This window comes from Rhodnius prolixus, unplaced genomic scaffold (assembly GCF_049639745.1).
Source record: "Rhodnius prolixus isolate KJV_2025 unplaced genomic scaffold, Rpr scaffold_5, whole genome shotgun sequence".
NCBI classification, from domain to species: domain Eukaryota; kingdom Metazoa; phylum Arthropoda; class Insecta; order Hemiptera; family Reduviidae; genus Rhodnius; species Rhodnius prolixus.
In genome coordinates, this window is record NW_027411624.1 from 33,027,599 (window position 1) to 33,050,014 (window position 22,416).

General features: G+C 31.6%; 2 protein-coding genes across 40 annotated transcripts in view; one reads left to right on the forward strand and one right to left on the reverse strand.

Moving 5' to 3' along the window:
• LOC141458524 (uncharacterized) overlaps window positions 1-22,416 on the forward strand; it is a 158,182-nt gene that overhangs the window by 87,166 nt on the left and 48,600 nt on the right. For 37 of the 39 annotated variants that reach the window (XM_074136622.1, XM_074136624.1, XM_074136602.1 and 34 more), the window contains 4 exons: window positions 2,743-2,876; window positions 3,068-3,132; window positions 13,189-13,303; window positions 15,753-15,915. The gene's annotated coding sequence lies outside the window, so the exon portion shown is untranslated. Of the gene's footprint in view, window positions 1-2,742; window positions 2,877-3,056; window positions 3,133-13,188; window positions 13,304-15,752; window positions 15,916-22,416 lie in introns of all 39 variants that reach the window. The other 2 variants (XM_074136610.1, XM_074136623.1) reach the window with 2 other exon arrangements.
• The window catches only part of LOC141458522 (uncharacterized), a 69,197-nt gene that overhangs the window by 6,769 nt on the left and 40,012 nt on the right, over window positions 1-22,416 (reverse strand). Inside the window, exon 2 of the mRNA XM_074136592.1 lies at window positions 224-691. Coding sequence (XP_073992693.1) covers window positions 224-691 — 468 coding nt within the window. The remainder of the gene's footprint in view (window positions 1-223; window positions 692-22,416) is intronic.

The window sequence follows — 22,416 nt, forward strand, 5'->3', positions numbered from 1 at the left end:
GTAAGCATTTATTTATCATTTATAAAATGCATAAAGCTTTAAAATTGAAATTGATTAGCCCCGGACTATCGGTATTTTTCCTCCAGTTATAAGTTTGAGTTAATTTTTTTTATGAAGAAGTTTTATTTATAATTTTCATACTTACGAAATCTTAAGATCTTTTAGTGATTTTTTGAATATGTTAATTTTTTAGTGTATTCAAAATTAAATATTAAACACTTACTTGAGATGGAAGTTCAGTATCCGTGTCCCAGTCTGGTTGCTCCGTGGTAGTGATGAGTGAGAATTCTGTAGTCACTAGGTCATCATCAGTCGGTGTGGTGGAACCATTCACTTCTTCAGCTGCTTCTTCTTCTATTTCATCTTTCGGTTTTTCTTCTTCATGGTTTTGTTTTTTCTTTTCAACTTCTATTCTTTCTTTTTCTATATGTGTTGATTTTGTTATAGTAGTACTACTTATCACATTGTCTTCATTAGCTAACCTATGATCGTCTCTATCTAATTCATAATCAACACCATCTTTATTATGTTGTATTAAATTACGATTTATATAATATGAAGAAGAAGGAACACTTCTAGTCCTTTGTGATGATCTCATGAAGACAGCGAGGAAATCCTGCCCGGACAGCACATCATTGGTGCTGGGTGCTGGAGCCGCCCAGCAAATATTCACCAATAATACACACACCGCCTGTAACAAAGAAAAAAGATTTTTGCATTAGTCGTTTGTTTTAATTTTTATTAAGCTATGTTCCTAAATTAGTTTAAATCTGAAGTTCTAAGAGTTTTTTTTGGGAATTACTGATTTTGTATTTCGTGAACCGATCGCTAGTAACGAAAGTGTGGTAATTTTTTTTTTAAATACTTTTATTCCTTTAAATGGTAGTGCTTCTACTAAGAATAATAATTCGAATTACTCCGTAAATCTTCATATTTAAAAAAATCTGGTTTAAAATGTTTACACGCCTCGGTCTTATTACTGTGCTCAAGATTCTAAAATACATTTTCATTTCTCGCGTGAATTTGTGATTTCCAAATGAATATCTAGACATTCTGCCGAAGAATGAATAGCCAAAAGCTGCTGGTTATTGGGAATAAAACAGGAAGAATTTCTCTGTAACCTTAGTAGTTTTTAATAAAGCCTAAGAAAAATGGAAACTAGTTCAGCCTACGTTGTAATTTTACGAAAAGTAATATTTGTTTTACTCTTAAATATGATTATTTTTTATTAATAAAAATGTAAATGTTACGGATTTCATGGCCAACATTTACATAAATTTCATGCATATTTAATTTCTTAAAATCTGCTTTAAATAAAAGTACACTCAAGTAAGAACCCTCTAGCATCTATGTCATCATTATTATTATTATTTTTGTGACCAAAACAGTTTAGGAATGTCCTTCTCTATGACATCTAAGAAAACCTTTTGGGATTTATGGAGACCGAGAATGTAACGATGGCAAAATAGTGTTGCCAAACATTGTCAATGTTAGTTTGATTTATTTGATTGACTTGTTTTTACTTTGTCTAAGAATAGTTTTTTTTCATTCTCTTCTACTACACTTATCATTAAAAACTTTTCCCTATAACAAACTATCCTTTCCCCCACCAGCATATCAAACAATTTTTTGATTTAATTCTGTTACCTTAAGAAAATAATGCAAGATATAAAAAAACAAAACAACAAACACAAACAGTTTGTCTTTTTGAACCTTGACATTTCAGTTTTTCCCCTCATACCTCAACAGTAATTGTAGGTTTTTTTTTTTTGTGTACAACTTAATTAATATTAGATAATTTATACTTAATATAATATCACCGGAATTTTCACATCATATTTTTTTTTTTTTTTAGACAAGCGCCACGCAAAATGTAATAGTGTCAATTAATTTCAACTGTCATTGAAATTATAAAAATAAATTCTATGTTATTTTCTCCAAATTATCACATCGACATGAAATAATTACAGAACTCTAAACTTACTAGGAAGTAAAATGCAGAATTAGGAACATAGGCAATATATTTTTTTAAAGTATATTTATTATAACTTCCACTGAGTGAAATGGAAATCTTGTGCGTTTTATTCCGTCATACTGTAGAGATAAGAGAAAGTATTGTGATTTTGTTAAATTTTCTGGATCTATTTATTTTGATCCAGAATATCCATTTTGCGATCTCCTAAGATCGAAAAATTGTTTTTTTAGTAGTCTGATCGTGTGTATATTTCAATAAGCTAACCGCAAGGCCAAAAATCGCAGGTAGCTTGAACATATTTCTATTAGGACCACCATGTTGTTTGATTTAGCGTTCCAAATCTCTCAGCAGGTAATACTATATTACAGAAGGATTTAATTTTTACATTTTCATAAAAAATGATACCATTGATTGCTTTTAATTTATGTTCAATCGGGGCACTTATGAAGATCTACATTTATTTGAGAACAGAAAAGTTCTATTTAGGGTACGTACTTCTGTGAGGGGAGGTTGAATAAGTGTTAAATACGGTCCTAAAACTTATGTACTATTAGGATAGGTTAACTATTAGGAAGGTTAACTTTATTCCTTAAATTACAATTTTGATAAAAATTCCTCTACCAGAAGTACTTAATTAGCCTTAATTGGACTTTTCACTTTTACAATTTTTGTTTTAAAAAACGTTTCCCTTGATCTTCATTAATCTGGGATACTAATAACATATATGTAGTATTTAAATTATTTGAATCATATTTTGTTTGTCCTAGGTCTGGATCAAAACATTTGAGTGACTGGTATGAGCCTGGAAAAGTACGTTTTCAACAGAGAAGGCGTCTTCCAGTCAAAATGTCTGGCAACAGATGTATAAAGCAGAGTTTTCTCTGCACCAGAATACATTCAGGTGAATTTTATTTTATATGTTTCACTAAATCATAAACTACCATCTACAAGTTATTATGGTCTTAGAACCTATCATATTAATTATTTAACGTCCCAGCAAGTCGCAAGCCAACTTGAACTCTGTAAAACCTTTTTTGAAAAACACAAGTGCTTTTAGTTTCATCAAAGGAATTAATTACAGGCTTATTCCAGGAATCTTTGGAAGAGTTGGGATACTGTTAAGATGGCCAAGTTGTCGTAGGATGTCTCGATAGATGGTAAGCAATCATAATTTTTCTAAAACGAGAATAACATAAAAGAAAAGTGAAAGAACTGGAGGCCGTTTGTGCACTGAAAAGACTATGCACCTTAAACACGCCTTAAATTTTTCAAAATTAAAGTACAAAAACTCTATTTCATCGTATAATTGGTTTACTCTCTCTTGTTTCTGATATCTTTGAAGTTTAAACTTGCTAATAATGCTACTTAGTATTGAATTAACAGTGGCTAATTACAGAACGTGGAATATTACAAAAGGAGTACACTTAGCTATAGTAATGGTACAAAACAAAACAGAAAACTACACTATTGCAATGCATGAAAGCATGGACAGTAGAGTGGAGAAGGTAGTGCAGAGTTACCTTGACACCTCCACCTCCAAGAGCAGGCCCTGTAGTGAAGGAGTCCTGGAGAGGGTGGACGTTCACATTCTTCATAGAACACTATCCATCCAGGCCATTCTCTTAATATGTTATTTTACTTTTTATATGCATAAATAGTTCGTAAGTGTAAGGTTGATTATGTTTCACTTTATCAGAAAGGGTTAAAGCAACTTTCTATCTATCTAAAAGGCTCATTCAATCAAATAAATGATCTCAAATCACGTGGGGTTGAACTTTATAGAGGTTAAGGGCGGGCGAAATGTGTATAAAAAATTTATTATTCAATTGAATATATCTAAGTGGACTTGCTTAAAATAATAAGAATAAGGAAGTTTACTGTTATTGTATTTTGTTTTTTTAAATTTTATTTTTCATAAGTATGTCGACAGAAACGGCCTTGCCCTATAGGCTGGAATTTATTATTTTCTTTTTTTGTACAGAAGAAAAAATTTAATCCAAAAAATGGCCTACCCAAGTATAGGAAGTAATTAAAGTAACCTGTAACTCTCGCAGAATTAGATTTCTGGATTTTTAGTTTCCCAACCAGTTGAATGTTTAAATGTTGCATACATTTCATAGTTTTGATACTTAAGTTTTGGCCAGAAGAAAGTGTTTTATTCTAGAATTATTATTTATCTTTCAACTTCCAATATTAAGGGGACAATATTAACTTCCAATATAAAGGGGAGTGGCATGGTAGCTATCATTTCAGCGCTCAACTCTGCGTTAGTCCCTAAACTTCGCTTATACTGGCGTCCACATCACTTATTGAGACGCCAGATGTATTTGATTTGTGGGTAGCTTCTTTTCTTTAGCGAACTCACTGGCACGCATTTGATAAGGATTGAGACTGCCAAATTACCGTACAGAGAATGGCTTTTTTCTATCTTTTTATTATTACGCTTCATTTCAACCAGATCTTTTTCGTGTTTCTTTTCTTGCAAATTCTGTTCTCTTCTACTTGTTTAATTGGTTATTAATAATTATTCAGGGTATGAATGATTTTAAAGAAATTTAATTTTGCAGATTTAAGAAATACTTAAATTTAATTTTTTTTTAGTTATATCTATAAATATTATAATATAATTGTTACGATATTGTATCTGAATATGCATTTTATTATTCCTTAATTTTCGCTATTATTATGCAATGTACCAATTATTATCTTTCATTCTGTAGAATAAAATTCCAAATTATCATTGTAAACTTTGTCACAGATCGTAATTTTGCTACAGTTTTCCTCGTGGTTGACAGCCGTAATTTCTAACGTGTGATGAATGGCCACTTTCATTTTCTACAGATTGCAGAATAAGAGTAAAGAAAGGCCGAGTTTATAAGGACAAAGGATTTAATTTTCTTAGAGTTAATTTGCTACTTTATTTTGAAAGCACATTTCTTCATCACAATTTTTATTTCCCTAAAGATCTTTCAAGTCCGAAATTCTCGAATATTTCAACTTTCCAACAATTACTTGCGTCGTTGTTTCAGCTCCATTGCTCGACTGATTTCTTTAAAGCTAACCGTCCTCTTCTGCTCGGTTTCTCTTCTCAGTTAAAACTAAAGACTGATTGTGATCACATAAAACTTATAAGATCGTTCAAAATGTGTGGAAATAAATTAAAAAATAAAAAGGGATTGACTGAATGGTTAGTTCTTCTAATCACACGTACATCACGCGTAGATTCCGGGTAAAAGTCCTGCCAATCATTAGATTTTTTTGTCTTCCTGTTTTCGTGGAGTTAACCGTACTCTTAACAATATCCGAATACAGCGTACAGTGAAAAGGACCTTAGGCCCCAGTGACCTTAGAAGTTAACGTCCTCTAAACAAAAATTCATAAATAGAAAGAAGGAAGGCGTTGGTTCACGTTGCATTTCCCTTTTTAAGTAAGAGTAGCAATATTCATTTTAAATTTAAATATTTGAATAACTTTTTTGTGTATGAACTTTTTATACAATTATAAATTTGATTTATTTTTCTACAATCCCTAATTCTTGATTTTTCTCAATGTTTTCACGCTTATTCCTGCATAAAATTTACCGAAACATACCTTTTTATACGCTACGATGAAGATATGTTTCAAAAAATTATAACTATATCGTACTTCCAGACTCTTAAACCAGTTATTTTACATGAAACATAATATGTAAGTTAAATATGCTTTTTGAAAAATCTTTTAGATAAAACGTCAACAAAAAATTTAGTTAAAAAAAACAAACTTTTGTTTAGATTAATGACTCTATTTGAATCATTTTCTAGTTTCATTCAAATATTTTAGATATGTAAATGTTGGTACATGTTTGCTGGCTTCAGTTAGGCAACTATTGTTTTGACGCAACACCGTAATATTATGTGAAGCAGAACGATGTTTTAACCACTTCTAAACTACCAAAGGCTTCTAGATTATTATTTAGAAATTAAAGAAACAAAAATAAGTGTATCATATAGAAAATTTAATTCACCAGCAGGGTACATCTGAAATTTTTGAAGTTAAAATTTCACCTATTCAATTTACTTGAACGTAATATTTACATATGTATAGCCTCATTCTTCTAACGATGGAGGAAATCACTGTACATTCTCACCAAAACTAGGGTTTCAAAGTTTTGAAAATGTGGTTAGGTCCGCAGAGCTAGATAATATCAAAAACTAGAGTTTGTTTATATTCTAAGTGACATGTTTCTCCTGATTAAGTAAGCAAATAGTTTTTTTTAGTTTAAGTGTGTTTATTTTAAAAATATTTAGTAACAGTCCAATATCTTTTTTTTTTTAAGTTACTAACGTCTTGACCTCTCACCCCACCATATAGGAGTGCAAGGTCGTTTGGATTAATTTACTTACCATAGGAACAAGTAAATGAAAGGTTGGGTGTGGGTAGCAGTTAAATACATTTATGTAGGTAATATTAAATTATATTGAATTGATTTACACAAAAGTTGCGTGCTCTTGTGTTTAGTTACAATAGATCAGTGCAAGTTCAAGTTGTAGAAAATAATAAATTTCTTTGTAACTTCAACTCGCGAAAATCTAAGTGAATTTTACTTATGTATGAATTACTCTAAATCTAAACCGCATTCTTAAAGAAAATTTTAAATTTGAAATTACTTTTCCTCCTGCTAAATATTTACCTGGTTCAAAATTTTGACAAATAATTAAAGAATGTTTGAATTCAATTAGTTATCGCAAAAAGCGTAAAGTGGTTTACTCATTATACAGTTTTGGGTCTTCGCGTATTTAGCGTAGCAACTGCATTCACACAATAATTAGGTGCCTGCAAAGATACGAAGGTCGTTTGAAAAGTCCGTGCAAAAATAAAAACTACTTAATTTTTTGGGGTAAACCTTTTTTATTTTTCAACATAGTCTCCTTTTAGGCTTATACACTTCGTCCAACGCTGCTCTAGTTTGTTGATCCCTTCAGAATAATAGGATTTGTCCAAGTCTGAAAAATAGCCATTCGTTTCTGCAATCACCTCCTCGTTTGAATAAAATCTTTTTCCCGCCAGCCATTTCTTCATATTGGGGAACAAATAGTAGTCCGAGGGAGCCAAGTCTGGAGAATAGGGGGGATGTGAAACGAGTTGGAACCCTATTTCCATTAATTTTGTGACCACAACTGCTGAGGTGTGGGCTGGTGCGTGATGGAAAAGGACTTTTTTGTGGGCCAATCGTGGGCGTTTTTCTTGCAGCTCGGTTTTCAAACGGTCCAATAACGATGAATAATATGCACCTGTAATAGTTTTACCCTTTTCCAGATAGTCGATGAGGATTATTCCTTGCGAATCCCAAAAGACAGCCGACAGGGCGTCCAGAACGTTCAGCGTCACTTGTGCCCATATGGCCACTCCGAAAATTTTGAAACCACTTATAAACTGTTCTAATCGAAGGTGCAGAGTCACCATAATGTTTATCAAGCTTCTCTTTAGTCTCCTGAGGCGTTTTGCCTTTCATAAAGTAGTGTTTAATCAACACACGAAATTCTTTTTCGTCCATTTTTTGAAAATCACTCGACTTCCTCGATTCAAACGAATGCCAAACACAAAGAAATAGACCGATCTGGCTGAAACTTGGTGTTTGTTCTTCCAAGAGATGCTACTAACTAAACATAACCTCGATACGCGCCAGTAGTGCTATCTCTCTGACTTTGCACGGACTTTTCAAACCACCCTCGTATAGTTATTTGTTTGATTTTTAAAATTAAACTTAATTTATATTGATTAATATAATTTTTCTGGAAAAAAGATTTCTTGCTCTTCAGGGCAATTCTTGTTCTTCAACATGCCCACTCACATTAGTACATTTTACAGCATATCATAAATCACTCAAGCGACTTAAAACAGATCTTTTAGGTCGCATTTTTGTCTAAATTGTTGAGCACTTTTAGTTGTTTAGGTCATTTTAGAGTACTACCAAGAATAGTGGCTTAGTAGGCAAGTATAACTAGCTAAAGTCTGGCTTAGAATCTGCTATTTTTCAGTCACATAAATATTTAGCGAAGATGATAGCGATTGATTGTGTCCAGTGAAAACTGTCTAAAGAAGGCAGAACTATACCTTACTTGTTGGTGATTGAGGTTGTACAGCCAAAACTACGAACCCCTAAAGTTCTAGGGTATCTGATTGATAAAGTTGTGGATTAAGTGAATTAGAAGAGCTTTGGACAATTTTCGTCGTGAGGTTAAAGTAATGAGAAGGATATATGCAGGAGCCATGTGTAGGACATTTTGATATGTTTATCTCCTGGAGATATTTAGGTGTCCATTTACACAAAATAGGCAGGACGATTAATTCTGAGTGCTAGAAGTTAATGAGGGGCTTTGGAAAACTGATCATTCAACGCCTACGTCAATATGTGTTAGTTTTAGTGTTGAGAAGAGGCACACTCTAAAAAACTATGTTTGAGAGATTTAGAGCTCAGGGATATTGCAGGGAGGATCCCTAGGGTGTCTTATGGAGGCGTGATTTAGGTTAGGATAGGGTTTATGCAATTAGATTTAGGTACCTGTAGTTAGCCTAATAAGTGCCAGTATCCTGTCAAGTTTGTTCATTAATAGTTACCCACCAATTTTGTATTTTTAGTAAACAAATTCGGAATTGAATCTTTTTTCACTAATAATATCAATATCAATTCCAAATTTGTGTTCAATATGACAGCTTTAAAAACAAAAAACAATTTTTGTCCATTGAAGTTGTGTAATTCAAGTGGAGAATGTAGAGAGAGTGGATTCTAATTTTGTATAAATCTAAGATTTTCTTTTTTAGTTCTATTGAAACTTTATGAAATATCTAAGCAATATCATGCCTGATTGGTGCAATCATTTTATAAACAAAACTTTTTAAGCCGAAATAAAACTCCTACATCTAATAAAAGAATGAACACACATTATGTTAATGAATGTAGAAGTTCAAAGAAGTCAAGGATGAGATTGGAAGAACATTGTAACCAGATTGGCATAAATAATTAACTGAGCGTATTTATCTTCGTCTACAGTAAATTAGTTTAACGACAACTACTTATTACCTTCTTAGTCCATTGCTAACTTCCCTTAATAAGAAAGATATTTTTTTAGTTTAAATTACGTGCTATAAATTTTGGTAAACTGTATTCATATTGTCTTATTATTTTGATTATTTTAAGGTTATATCTTAACTTTACTACAAAATTTACTGCTAATCGGTGTACATTATTCTTCACTTCTTTGAGCAACATCTGTTCTACTTATTTCATTAAAGTTGCTGCACTTCACTTACTTCTTTAACCTACTGTACTGTTCCCACTCGAGAAATTAGTTCTTTCTGAGAAAAAGGGTCCAGCCTTCTCTTGTATGCAACCTTCCTTCCCCACTTAAGAATATCAGTCCCTATATCTTCTAATCATCTCAACAAATCTCTTCAAATTGTCGAAAATTTGAAACAATGGCCATACTTCTCTTATCAAATCAGTAAGTAAAAATATTATGGTAAAAACTATCATCAACTATTGCCAAACATAAAGGAAAATTATTTGTTTCATTATGGTACTTCGTACTCTCTACAACTGGAATAGTACCTTGTCTTAATTTTTAAGGTCTTTCATCTCTCAAACTATCAAGGTTCTTGTATAATTTCTCTTCACCACCTTCAAATCGTAAATGTCAAGTATAGTGAAGCGATCAACAATAAACATGTTATGTGCATTATCTTAATGTTAGTTATTTTTCTGAGTTTTTTCGGATATAAATTGCAAGGAGAGAGAAGTATGATTGGGATTGCATCACTGCCATGTTTATTATTACTACTATTTCTTAAAAGTAAGTAAGAACCTAATAGGTTTGTGAAATTCGGAGATTAGAGAAAATGTTCCGAGTTGGTACCTTGAGAATTGTCAAAAAAGTAATAAATCGGGTGAGTGTTCTACAACCGCTTGTCTCTGTTGTAAAACGAGATATCAGTTGTGAACAATATCTATTAAAGAAAAAATAAGAGAATTAAATTGTTTTATCTTTAACAATGGTTTATTCAAATTTAATATTTAAACCTAAACAAAGTTGTAACATAGTTTCTTTAAACAGTAACACCGAGGGAACAAAAATATTAAACTTCTGTCATGTAATGTAAGAACTGTATGACTTAAGGAGGGAAGGGCACATTATCTGTTTGTTTTTTCCAGACATGTCTTTTTTTTTTATTTCCTAGAAATGTATGTGGCACAATGAAAGAAACATGAACCTTGCAGATTTTTTATTATTCTTATTCTTAGTGTAGTGCAATAAGAATAAAAAGCATGGCAGAATTTACAAGATACCCTGGTGGGTGTTGTATATCGTACATTGTGTATACAAATAAGACAACCTCTTACATGGGCAAAACTAAGGTCGTAAGCCTTTACTTACACGTTCTACACCCACTTTCGAGTTTGTCTCTCTCTGTCTTTTTCTCTCATTTCTATCGAAAAATACATAAGATTTAGAAAGAAGTAACTTAGAAGTGCAAAATAAGAAAAGGATTTTATTGGTGGAAGTCATTTATTTGCATAAAATTGTACTTTAGTATTAGCAAACTTCTGTCTACTGGGATAATATCATTTTACAAGGATTCATATGTAATGCAGGCACCTAACAGCATCTTGGTTACCCTTAGAAGTTAAATATTTGATTAATTTCTTTAATGTCAAAAATATTCTGCGAATACGAAGAAGTTATTTATATTTTATTAAGAAAATAATGTAAGGAAGAAAGATTGCCGATTTCTGCCATATATATTTTTATTATTTTTATATTTTTTGCCAAGCTTTCGACCTAGGACTAGACTATTCCCTATTCTCTAGATAGGAATCGTGGCAAAAAAAAAAACAGCATTTAATTCAAGAGGAACTGAAGCGTTTATTGCTTTCATTCCTCGTTTGAATTTGTACAAGCCAGTCAAATGAACCCAACTATCAAATTCCCCAGAACTTCTCAAAAATGTAGACTTTTCAGAAAAATGTACAAATAAAAATAATAAGCCTGCATTTGTGCAGTTAGTGTCTCCAGTTTAGCGAAAATCGTAAACATCATTTTTGGAGAAAATTCCAAAATAGAAAAAATTAAAAATTCGACATCTCACTTCCTACTAACCGTTGTTTCTTAAAGTTGGAAACCATGCTAAATGAAGTAAAGGTATGAAGTAAATCGGAAAGTACCAGGCATCAATGATTAGATGTCCGCGTACCTTAAAATTAAAGAAAAGAAAATTGTAAGTTTAACAAGCCAGTTACCTGAGGCTCTCCCTAAATCACTTTTTCAAACAAAACTTACTCCTCTTAGAGGAAGAGTTAAAACAAAGAGAAAATAAAATAAAATTTAAATTTTATATACAGGGTGTTCATTTTAAGACGGCTCAAATGCATTTCATGCTTAAACGGTTGTTCTGAGCGAAAAATGGTAGAGGAAAAATTTAATAATTTTTAATAGTTTAATAATTATTTGGTAATGTTGGGAGAGTTGCGTTTAATTACCAAAAAAATTGGAAACCTCCTGCCACATATTTAAGTGATCAATATCTTTCAAGTAAAGGATCAATCTTATTCCTTAATTTATCAAATAATGCACTTTTGCAGCATGAACTGTGTCTTGAAAGGTGCCTCCTCAGACTCGCAAGCCAGGTTAGCCTGGAGGTTATCAACTGCTCTCTGTATCTGAGGAGGCTCCTTTGAAGACACAGTATATGCATCACAAGTTGAGTAAAGTTCATTATTTGGTAAATTAAGGATTAAGTTTGATCCTTTACATGAAAGATATTGATCACTTAAATATGTGGCAGGAGGTTTCCAATTTTTTTTTTTGGTAATGAAACGCAACTCTCCCAAAATTACCAAATAATTATGAAACCTTCTTGTTTGTAACAGATGTAAAATTCATTTTTAGCCATTTTGTGTATGTTTGAGAACATCTGAAGCTCTTAACATTTGATTTTTCTTAGAAAAATCACTCGGAAAACGACTTATTTCCCGATATTAAGAAAAATACTAGCTTTACGGCCTTGGCAATATTTTTAGTAGAAAGGGGATGAAAAAATACATAAAAATGACCTATCGCGTGCTCTTCTTTCTCTTAGATAACAAGTTAAAAAAATTGAAATATGATTAAAAATACCAGATTTTGAAATGGCCTAGCACCTTTAATTTTGAAAATATCGAATTGCGGTTTCCGGTTTCTTTCATTACTTTTTATACTCTTTAAAACTGTGTATATGAAAATAGGGGTCAACTGCGAACCCTCACTTTTGGTCGCGCGTCAGCCGCGTATGCGGGCAGGAATCTAAAATCAAGTCACATATTCGGAAACTAGAGGTGACGGACAACAAATTTTACCTCTACCATTTTTCGCTCAGAACAACCGTTTAAGCATGAAATGCATTTGAGCCGTCTTAAAATGAACACCCTGTATATTAAAAAAAAGATAAAATTGAAAAGAAATCAAATCGTAATTGCTTGTTACAAAGCTCGATATATTGATATTCTTGTCTCTGAATGGACGGAAGGTAGCAGTTTGAGGAAGGTAAGATATGAAATAAGTGTTATGGGGCAGAAGGGGAACCAAAGATCTGGAGAAGAGGGACGAATGTTATACGTTTAGGTCAAGGTGTTTTCAAGGCCATGGTGGGTTAGACCGCTAACCACTTGAACTACTGTTACTTAACCAACAACTTATATTGGAAACCATCTCTACTTATTCATTTCATCCACTCAAATTATAATAAGGTATAGTATATTAAACCCTCCATATTAACTACAGCTCTAATTGGGTAGGATTTGGAGCAGATAAGATAAAGAAGAAAAAAAAATCAAAGTTATTATCTCAAAATTCAGGTTCAACATTCAACAATATCCCATCGTCGCCCATCATCGGCAGTGTAGGAAAGTAAAATCTAAGATTCTATACTTATTGGACTCGATTCTATGATCTCAGCGAGTAAATCCAGTGAACTACTAATGTGCTTAATCCCTTCATGCGTTGTTCTTTTTAATGACGCAATATTGGTATGATAGTGATAATTTTCCTGGTGTCCAGTCAATTTAAACCCAAATTTATCAATTTTCTTTGTACTCCGTTTGTCACATTCTTTTAATATTGAAGATTTTATATTTAAAATTAAGTCTATTATACTAGTTTATGTTTATTATTATTATTTTCTATTTATTTCTATGATTTAAGGTGCAACGGTACCCGGAGCTGCCTCAGTGTACTGCCGACCATCAGGCAATAGTTCTCTCGTTGCCGACAATTCTGTTCATTACCGGGACTGTGAGCTGAAAAGGTTATAGAAGAGGTAACTCTTATTTTCTTACTCAATTTTTTTAATTTTCTATATTATTGCTATTGCTACCATTTTTTAGTGCTATGTGCGAGATGTACCGAAAAAAAAAATTCTATGTACGTTTCCCATTTTGCATTCTTTTTGCCAGCAATGAAGGAAATAACATAAAAGTGCATATTATTATATGTAATGCATAAAATACTCATAATATGAACGTCTCTCTCCCTTCTCTTCAACGTAATAGTCACGACGTTGAAGCATACCTGGGTACTAATGGCAAAGGTGAAAAATTATTTTAATGTAGTTATTGAAATCTTTAAACACATCTATATTTAAGTATTAATAGTATTTTAAACCGTATCGAACATCCGCTTACTGTTTAATTTTTGAATAATTACTCCAATTATTATAAAATATCCAAAATTAATTATTAAACATAGCTGAACTTTTTTTAAAAAGCGTGTTTATTTTTGGATAATTCACAGTCTACCTATAACATCAACTTAAACAAATGTGCTGCTTAAAAAATACATTTTATTCGACTTATTGAAAAGGTTTCTTGTCACTGTTTTATTAGATATTCTTGTTTTAGATTTTCTCTCATATTTTGTTTTATGGGTCTCTAATGTTTGTGAGATTCTTCCAAAGAGCAATGTGCTTTTTCGACTATGTTTTGATTATTTTATTTTTGAAAGCTCAAAATGTATGTTGTGTGAAATTGTACTCAGTAATGTGACGTGTTTTTCTTAATAGATTTTTAGTGGCTGCGATATTACATTACTATTACTAAATTAGTTACTCACAACACAAATCAATATATATTTTGAGAGTCCAAAATTTAATAAAATTAAGGAAACGGGGGGAAACCACAACGAGCGTGAACTTCACAAACCTAATTTACTGTGACTGATAAAATTAATAAGCATCAAGTAATAATAATAATTATTATAATAAATTAAGTAAAAAGCTTGGTGCAGTTTCAATTGGCAGTAGTTTAGTAACGTGCACCATGATCTTAATACAATATCCTGGAAAGTGGTTTGTACATTGTATTCTTAATTTAGAGCTATCTCTTCAGAATGTTCTTCTTAAATTGGCTTATTAAAAAGACACTAATTCCCACAAATTGGTGCCACATACCTCTGCACATCTTCTGATTTGTTTTATGTTTAGTAACTGGATAGTTAAATCGATGATTGTTCTGTTTATTTGCTTCTCCATCATCATGCAATTGCAAATAATCTCATTAAGTTAAGAGAATCCAATACAAGAGTTTAGTGTTGTAACTACTTTGGCTTTTGAGAATAGCTTTAAATTTGGTGACTATTTCCCCAATTTTTTAGATCTTTAGCCATCCAAGCATAAAGTTGACAGCTATAATTTCTGCTTGGAAAAGTGATCCTTATCTCTTTTTAGACAGAACAAAAATCGAACGTTCGCTCTGGAAATTTTTTGTAGATTAAAGCTACCTATAAAAGCATCTTCAGAAAATAAGTACTTTCAAAACATGTGTGATATATGAGTATGCCAATTATTGCAGCATTATTTTTATTAGATGTAACAAAACGAATGATAATGGTAAAATAAAAATTTATAAGTACTAAAATAATTAGATATTCAAGGTGATGATAATTTCGTACATACAATCTCCACTAACTTTCATAGCTTGAGCACACTAAAATAATGATAGATTGGTTTTGAGTCACGATGACATTTTAAATTCTTTTTTTGTTTTCAAGCGTGAGAACTGTTTTCATCATTGTATTTTTTTTCACTGTTTTATTTCTAAGTTGTTATTTGTTTTATGTTTTGTTTACATTGCATAGAAGTTATTATGTATTGTACTTTCACAGTTATTGATGAAGGATTGTCAATTATGAAATCTATCGTTGTTTTGAAAAATAAATTTAAAACAAGCTAGATGATGGGATAGAGTCATTTGATCGCCAAGACGGTTGTACAAATGTGCAATATTTAGTATTAGCAACTTAAATACTAGTACTTATTTTCACTAAAGATTAAAGTGCAAAGTTATTGCCATTTTAATTAGCCGAGTGCAGACTAACTTCTCTATCAAATGTAGGGTATAAGATTAAGGAAGACACATGTTTCCGTACTGAAGTTAAGCTAAATATTAGTAAAAATATGTTGTGCGAAAAAGTTTTCACTAATGTTACATAAGTGAAATTCATATCGTACATTTCAAATCTTAATATATTTTTTTATATTTTATTTTATTATTTAAAATACTATTTTTTAAGTAAATCTAACGCGTTGGAATGAATTCTACAAAGCAGAATAGATTTTAAGTTGATAAACTTCTGTGGCTGTGATCACAGAGTTCTGTGAGCTTCATCTGGAATTTACCCATCTCCAACTCTGGTAGTTTAACCACAGACGACCCATTTTCTAGCGATCTCTAGTGCCTACGCTAACTAATTCTGGTTTTATGTTTTTTCAGAGGGCACGGACAAGCTCAAAAAAAGTCTCGCAACAGGGTGCCGAAAAAAAAGAAGATATTAATGCGTTTCACCTTACGTCTTCACAATCTAAAACCTTCTAGAGACCAGAGAAGTTGGTACGCAAAAACAACTGGGGTGGAAAAGCAAAAGAGAAGTACCAAGGTGAATACAAAGAGGTTATACATAATAAATAAACTTTGGTTGCAGTAGCTGAAGATCACGGTCTCTCTCCACATTCTAACCTAAATAATTGTATTTGAAAGTCGTGTTTTGGGGAAATTTATTGGCCAAGTAATATGTGAAGGATGATGAGATTAGTTTAACTCACAATGCTAACATTATAATAAGTGTTAATGACTTAAAATATATTTCAAAATTCCATTTTAAAGAGACACTTTTAATTTCTCGTTAGTCACTATCACAAAATGAACCTTATGGTTGAGTTAAATTGATACTTCTTGTTCAAAAAGTCAAAAACATTTCAATATTAGTCATATTTAGATTCACATTTAAAAAATGAATGGTTTGTATTGTCAGTCTTAGTATTGTATTGCGCTTCATTTACCCGATTCAGTTCCTTCAATGGTGTTTTTTTGCCATCATTCTAGAGACTTCGTTGTAACACGGGTTTAACACTTCTCTCAAACTTTGAAGATTGAATAACTTGAGTAAAGATAGTTGAAGGATTATTTATCTGAAATTTTGGTTTGCTCATTTGTTTCTATAAGTTTACAACATTCATTTGAATTTCTGATGTTAAATATGACAAATTCATTATTTTCACAAAAGGCGCGATCATAGCTAGTATAATACAGCTCAAAATAGTTCCGCTTCTTGACGTGAACCAGGCTATTTCTTTGCCTGTCATTTATCTAAAGCAGTAGCTTCTAGATTGCCTCATTGAATCACACCTACACTCTGGTTTTTATAAACTTTTTAGATTCTGTTAAATATTTATTATGTTTTTAATAAATTGTCCGTCCTTATTTTAGTACAATTCCTTTTTGTACTTTGTACTCAGAATCAACTTATCCATCTGTCTTGTCACAAACAATTATGTTAATTGTTCAACCATGTCAGACTACTTGTTCCCTTTGTCAGTTGGTGTTCGATTTGAATAATATAGATCTTTTTATTTTTATTTTGTTCTTGTTCTTGTCCATAATTGGTACCTTAGTTTGTACGTTGTCATTGTATTAGAAGAATTAATTTCATACCTTCCAAATAAAATCAAAAGTTATTGGAGGGAATTTTATTTTATTATTAGATTAAAAGATTAGAGCGCAGATACTTACAAAAGAATGTCGACGCTGTAATTGAAATTAATAAGAGTTAACACTTGCTGTTGATAATCAGGAAATTAAAAAAAAAAAAAAAAAATGGAGTAATAAAGTTAATAAAATCAGGTAACTACCAAATATACGTGATAAAGCAGTTTTATATGTTACTTATTATTAATTCTTTGAGATAGGTTGTCGATGAAGGTCATTGAAATTTGATTGGAAATAAAACTAGAAAACAAAATTATTTTCCAATTAAAGAGGTTTATAATTCGTGACTGGAGGGTGCAATAAGTATACTTTGACTAATAAATCTCATCTAAAGAAATCTATAAAAGCGCCATTATTTAATATTATTTCGTTTTAATTCTCGTAATGTTATTTTTTCTTCGTTAATCTATGGCAACTGTAAAGCTGCTTGTATGGCAAGCTGTATTCAGGAGGGGCAAGGTTTTCTTTTATTTCTTTGCATTTATTTTGTACATGAAATTTGAAACCTCATGTTGAGAACGTAGTTCCTGCTATTTAAATCAAATTGTTAGAAAAATATCTTATCTTGATATTGTTTTCTAATATCAGAACTTTTTAAATAGTATTGAATTATTTTCATGTTGTAAACTACTCTCACTTCATGTTCAAGCTTCAATGGATACCTATTAAATTCATTACTATGAAGAAGTGGACAGGTTGGTAAAAGAAGCAGCATTTAAAAAATAAGCTTCATGCTACCCTCCGCCTCAAAACGACGAACAGAATAAAGGCTTAACTGAAGGGCAAGTAATGGATAGAAAGAAAGCAGAAGAGTTAAGAGATGGAACGTAGAGAACAACACTGGGAGAAAACCCACATGGACTAAGATGACTCAGTTCAGGCGGCAGCTTTCTTTAGATTAGCATCTGGACTCAACTGGCTCCTAAAGCAACTTCCCACCTGAAAGATATTGTAGCCATATATCTTAAGAAATGCCTTCCCTTTCAAGATGAAGTTAATTTAACAATAATGTCTTGTTAATCTTCTCTGGATAGCTAGATAACAAGCCTTATAAATAACTTGTATAAATGCTGAGAGCCTAATAAATATAAAACGATATTAAGGTTTGGATGTACTCTTTTAAGACTTCAGATAATTCAAGATGTGGCATTCATTCTATATTTTTTCAACCTAGCGTGAACTTGTTCTTCCTTTCGCTGGTCGAAATAGGCACCCATCCATGACTGAAATAGGTAAAACAAAACGTTTTGGCTATCAAATGATTTTTTTGTTTTCTTGTCGTTTTAGATTATTTCTTGAGGTTTCCTCGGAGTTTCTACAGAATTGAAATCAGAGAAGTAGTCAATTAGTTTCAGTAGCTCAGATTCGTTAGCTAAATGCATCTGTTATGAAATTCTCAAATAACTTTAGTGAAGATTGTAGTTATAGATTATATTCTAAAGATCTCGTATCAATAGCAAGTAGTTAACGAATCCCTAACTTCTTCCTCCCTCGAACAAATCAAGTCCTCAAACAACCCCAAATCTCCCCCAAATATCATTCTTAAACTTATAGATTTAGAGCTGTGCAATTAGAATCTCAAGCTTAGAGAGAATCTTTATAGCTGTTTTAAATAAGCTAGAAAACGTATTTTTATATTAAATTAAATATGGACCAGCTCCACTAAAAGCTTTACATACAGTGAAAAATAGTTTCTACTGAAAATAATTTCAGATCAGACCTGAAGCAAAAGATTGATCTTTCTGCGATTTTAATTTTTGAGTTTTTTGTTCCTATTTCCGCAAAAAAAAAAACTTTTTAGGCAGAAGCACAATTTCGAATAATGTCTAGATTGCGTGTCTTCTTCTTACTAGATGTAGGAGAGAGTAAAAAAGATCAATTTACTAAATGTTACTTGCCATTTTTATCAGAAATTGCTGCTACTATAAATTTCGTCTTAAAGCGTTATCCTACACATCTAATATTACTCCCACATTATATTTGAACTTTTAGATACCTTCTGCTTATCCGTAAAGTTAAAATAAGAAATAAATTAAAACTGTCCGGTAGGACAGTTGTATAAGGGTTGACCATCAAAAACTGCACGAAAAAGCGTAACGTTGAAAAACACCCAACTTTGACAATTTTTTTCTCTTTTTCTATAAAAGATAAAATTCCCAAATTTTCTTTAAATCTTACTCCAAACCCTCCTTCATAACTGTAATTTTTTTGCAACCACCCAGATCTAATAGGTTTCGAGAAAAAAGTTGCCGAAAATGAGCAAAAACCGCTTTTTCAAAAAATGTTCTTGTTCTTCTTCTTCTTCTTCTTCTTCTTCTTGTTGTTCTTGTTCTTGTTGTTACCTTTTTTGTAAACAACGTAGCGCCTAAACGCGTGAACCGATTTTCATGAATGAGGTGTCATTCGATTGGGAATTTTATGTAGATGTGCCTTTTGGGGGTCTCGGCCCTGTGCATCGAATGGGAGAGGAGTTAGCCCCCTTTATGTAAGGCCCCCTCCAAAATTATTATTACTAATTACTCTGTAAATCTTGGCCCGATTTTGATAAAATTTGATAGGATGATAGGGTTAGGGCTCCCCTACCTAACAATAAAGCGACGATCTGCTCTTACACTTGTTAAGGGGAAGTATAGCAATCGTTTCAAATTATCGACACGTGAACCGATTTTCATGAATGAAGTGTCATTCGAATCGAAATTTTGTACAGATTTGTACTTTAAAAGTCTCGACGCTATGCCTCATAAGGAGGGGAGTTCGCCCCACCCAAATAAGGCCCTTTCTAAAACTATTATTACCAATATTTCTACAAAGCTTAGTCCGATTTTGATAAAATTTAGCACGAAGAAGTGATTAAAGCTCCTCTACGTGGCTGTGAAGTGCCATCATGCTCTTACACCTACTAAGAGGAAGTACTGCAATCGTTAAAATTATCAATGAGTGAACCGATTTACATCAATGAATTGTCGTTCGCTTCAAAATCTTTGCCTTTTAGGGAGAAGTACTGTAATCGCAGTTTATTTTTCTTGCTCCTCTTAAAAGGAAGTACTGAAATCGCAGTTTAATTTTGCTATTTACGTACAAATACCTTCCTATTTTATTCAAAACGCTTTCTCCAAAAAATGGTTATTGAGGATGGTTTGGGGACCGCAACTATAACCATTCTTTAAAAAGATCTCTCTAGTGGTAATTACGGTTCCGATTTAACACCTTATCAGGTTATAATGATAGAATAGCTTATTCCAAATTTTAAAAAAATCTGTAAAGCAGGCGTAACTTTGCTAATAGACAAAAAGGAAAATCTATCCAAAAGGTACAAAAATCTCCTTAACAAAAACTTACAGTTTAAAAAGTTAAGTATAAGGGTTGATTAAACGCCAAAAGGTACACAAATCAGCAAGTACCCAACATTTCATTAATACTTCATTGATATTATTTAAGTAATTTTACCGCATTAATTTTCATTAATATTTTTTAAGAATTTATTAGATGTCACATACCCTTATGCTGGCCAGTTCATTCATAATAGTTATAATTGTGATAAAATGTATATTATATCTTCGTATAAATAGGTACTTTATTTTAACTCTATTCCAAATTATTCTTCTGATTTCTCTTTAATGTGCCCTTTATTCTGAAGTTGTCACATATACATGCATGTTAAATTAGAAAAAGACAAATTTAGAGTCGGCTACTGTTTAAATTTGAATCACGGAGGATTTAAAACAATATTTCAGTCTTGAATTCGTCTTACCGAAATATTCGTGAGCACAATTACACACAGTTAATAACAAGTAGATTATTCAAAATTATTTATTCATTTCTCAATTGTAATTTAATTTAGTTCCCCTAATTTTACTTATAGTAAAATACTGGAATAATTAGCTGTCCTAAAAATATGCATATCTTATTTACTTTATATTACATATACACAACATTGTGGGAAGAACACCTAGATGGAGAATGTAATTGAAGACAACTATATTATTTACGATAAAGCCAGATTGACTACTACATAAAATAACAATTACTTTAATCGAAGAATGAACTTAAACCGACGATTTTTATTTAAAAATAAAAATAAATAAACAAAATCATTGATGTATGTTGGTGTAAGCATTTTTTAAAAAAAATTTTGAATTTTTAAGCCTCATATTTTTTTATTTTTTATAACGTTTTCTTTTTCACCTGTAATCAATAGTTTGATTATTATAGATAAATAGATATTACAGTCAATCTAAGTTAAATGGTGTGCTACTTGAACAAATATTTTGTAGATGAAAATGGCCAGCATAAGGGTATGTGACATCTAATAAATTCTTAAAAAATATTAATGAAAATTAATGCGGTAAAATTACTTAAATAATATCAATGAAGTATTAATGAAATGTTGGGTACTTGCTGATTTGTGTACCTTTTGGCGTTTAATCAACCCTTATACTTAACTTTTTAAACTGTAAGTTTTTGTTAAGGAGTACATACATGAAACCATTTATAGTAACGCTTGATAGCAATTCTTCTCTGTTCCCGACATCTGATCGGTAGTTTGACGTAAAGCCCGCCAGAATATATAAATATAAACAAACTATTGTAAAGAAAACCAACGAAATACATTTTATTTAACAGACATAAAATAAATAAAACACTAATATAAAATTTGAATAACATATGTCCATAGTGTGGGCAAGGTGTATTGTACTTAAGGCGTTAAAGTTTTTCGCATTAATAATTCAAAACTTTTTGATTGCAACCATTTTCGTTCCAGAGCTACCATATGAAAACTGCGTGTAATGTTATTATTATCTAATTACATTGATTATAATTTCTATTATGTTTTATAATTAAATAATAATTTAAGGTGTGTATCGAGTATGGTAATAACTTTCAACATTAACCTTTGCATTATTATTTCCCTATCCTTTAGGAAAAGCGTCACAGTACTGGCTCTATAGCTGGTTCTCGGTCCATCTTGTACTAATGCTTTGATATGAAATGTAATGCCTTTTTTTTTCAAGCGGGCTTTACGTCCAGCTGCCAAATAAGGTGCCGTGGATGGAAATGCTTTTATATCCGTCCTTTTTAGTCAATTATTGTCATTTTTTAAAGTATTTTTTTTTTTTTTTGGATACTGGATTATGGAAATGGACTTCATCTATTAGAAAGAGAAAGGATTGAAAGAGGAGCTTGTGGCATGCGAATATAAAGAAAAAGGTAGAGGCGCTAAAGAGACAACAATCAATGAAAATTTGGGAGGAAAGAGGCCATTAGGTAGACCAAGATTGGTGGGATTTTGAAAGTCCTTAGAAGGAGGAGATGGAGAAAATTGTTTGAGGATCACGGAAAATTTTTAGTGACACTGACTCTTATTCTTTAATGATCCGTATAGCCAGTAGTA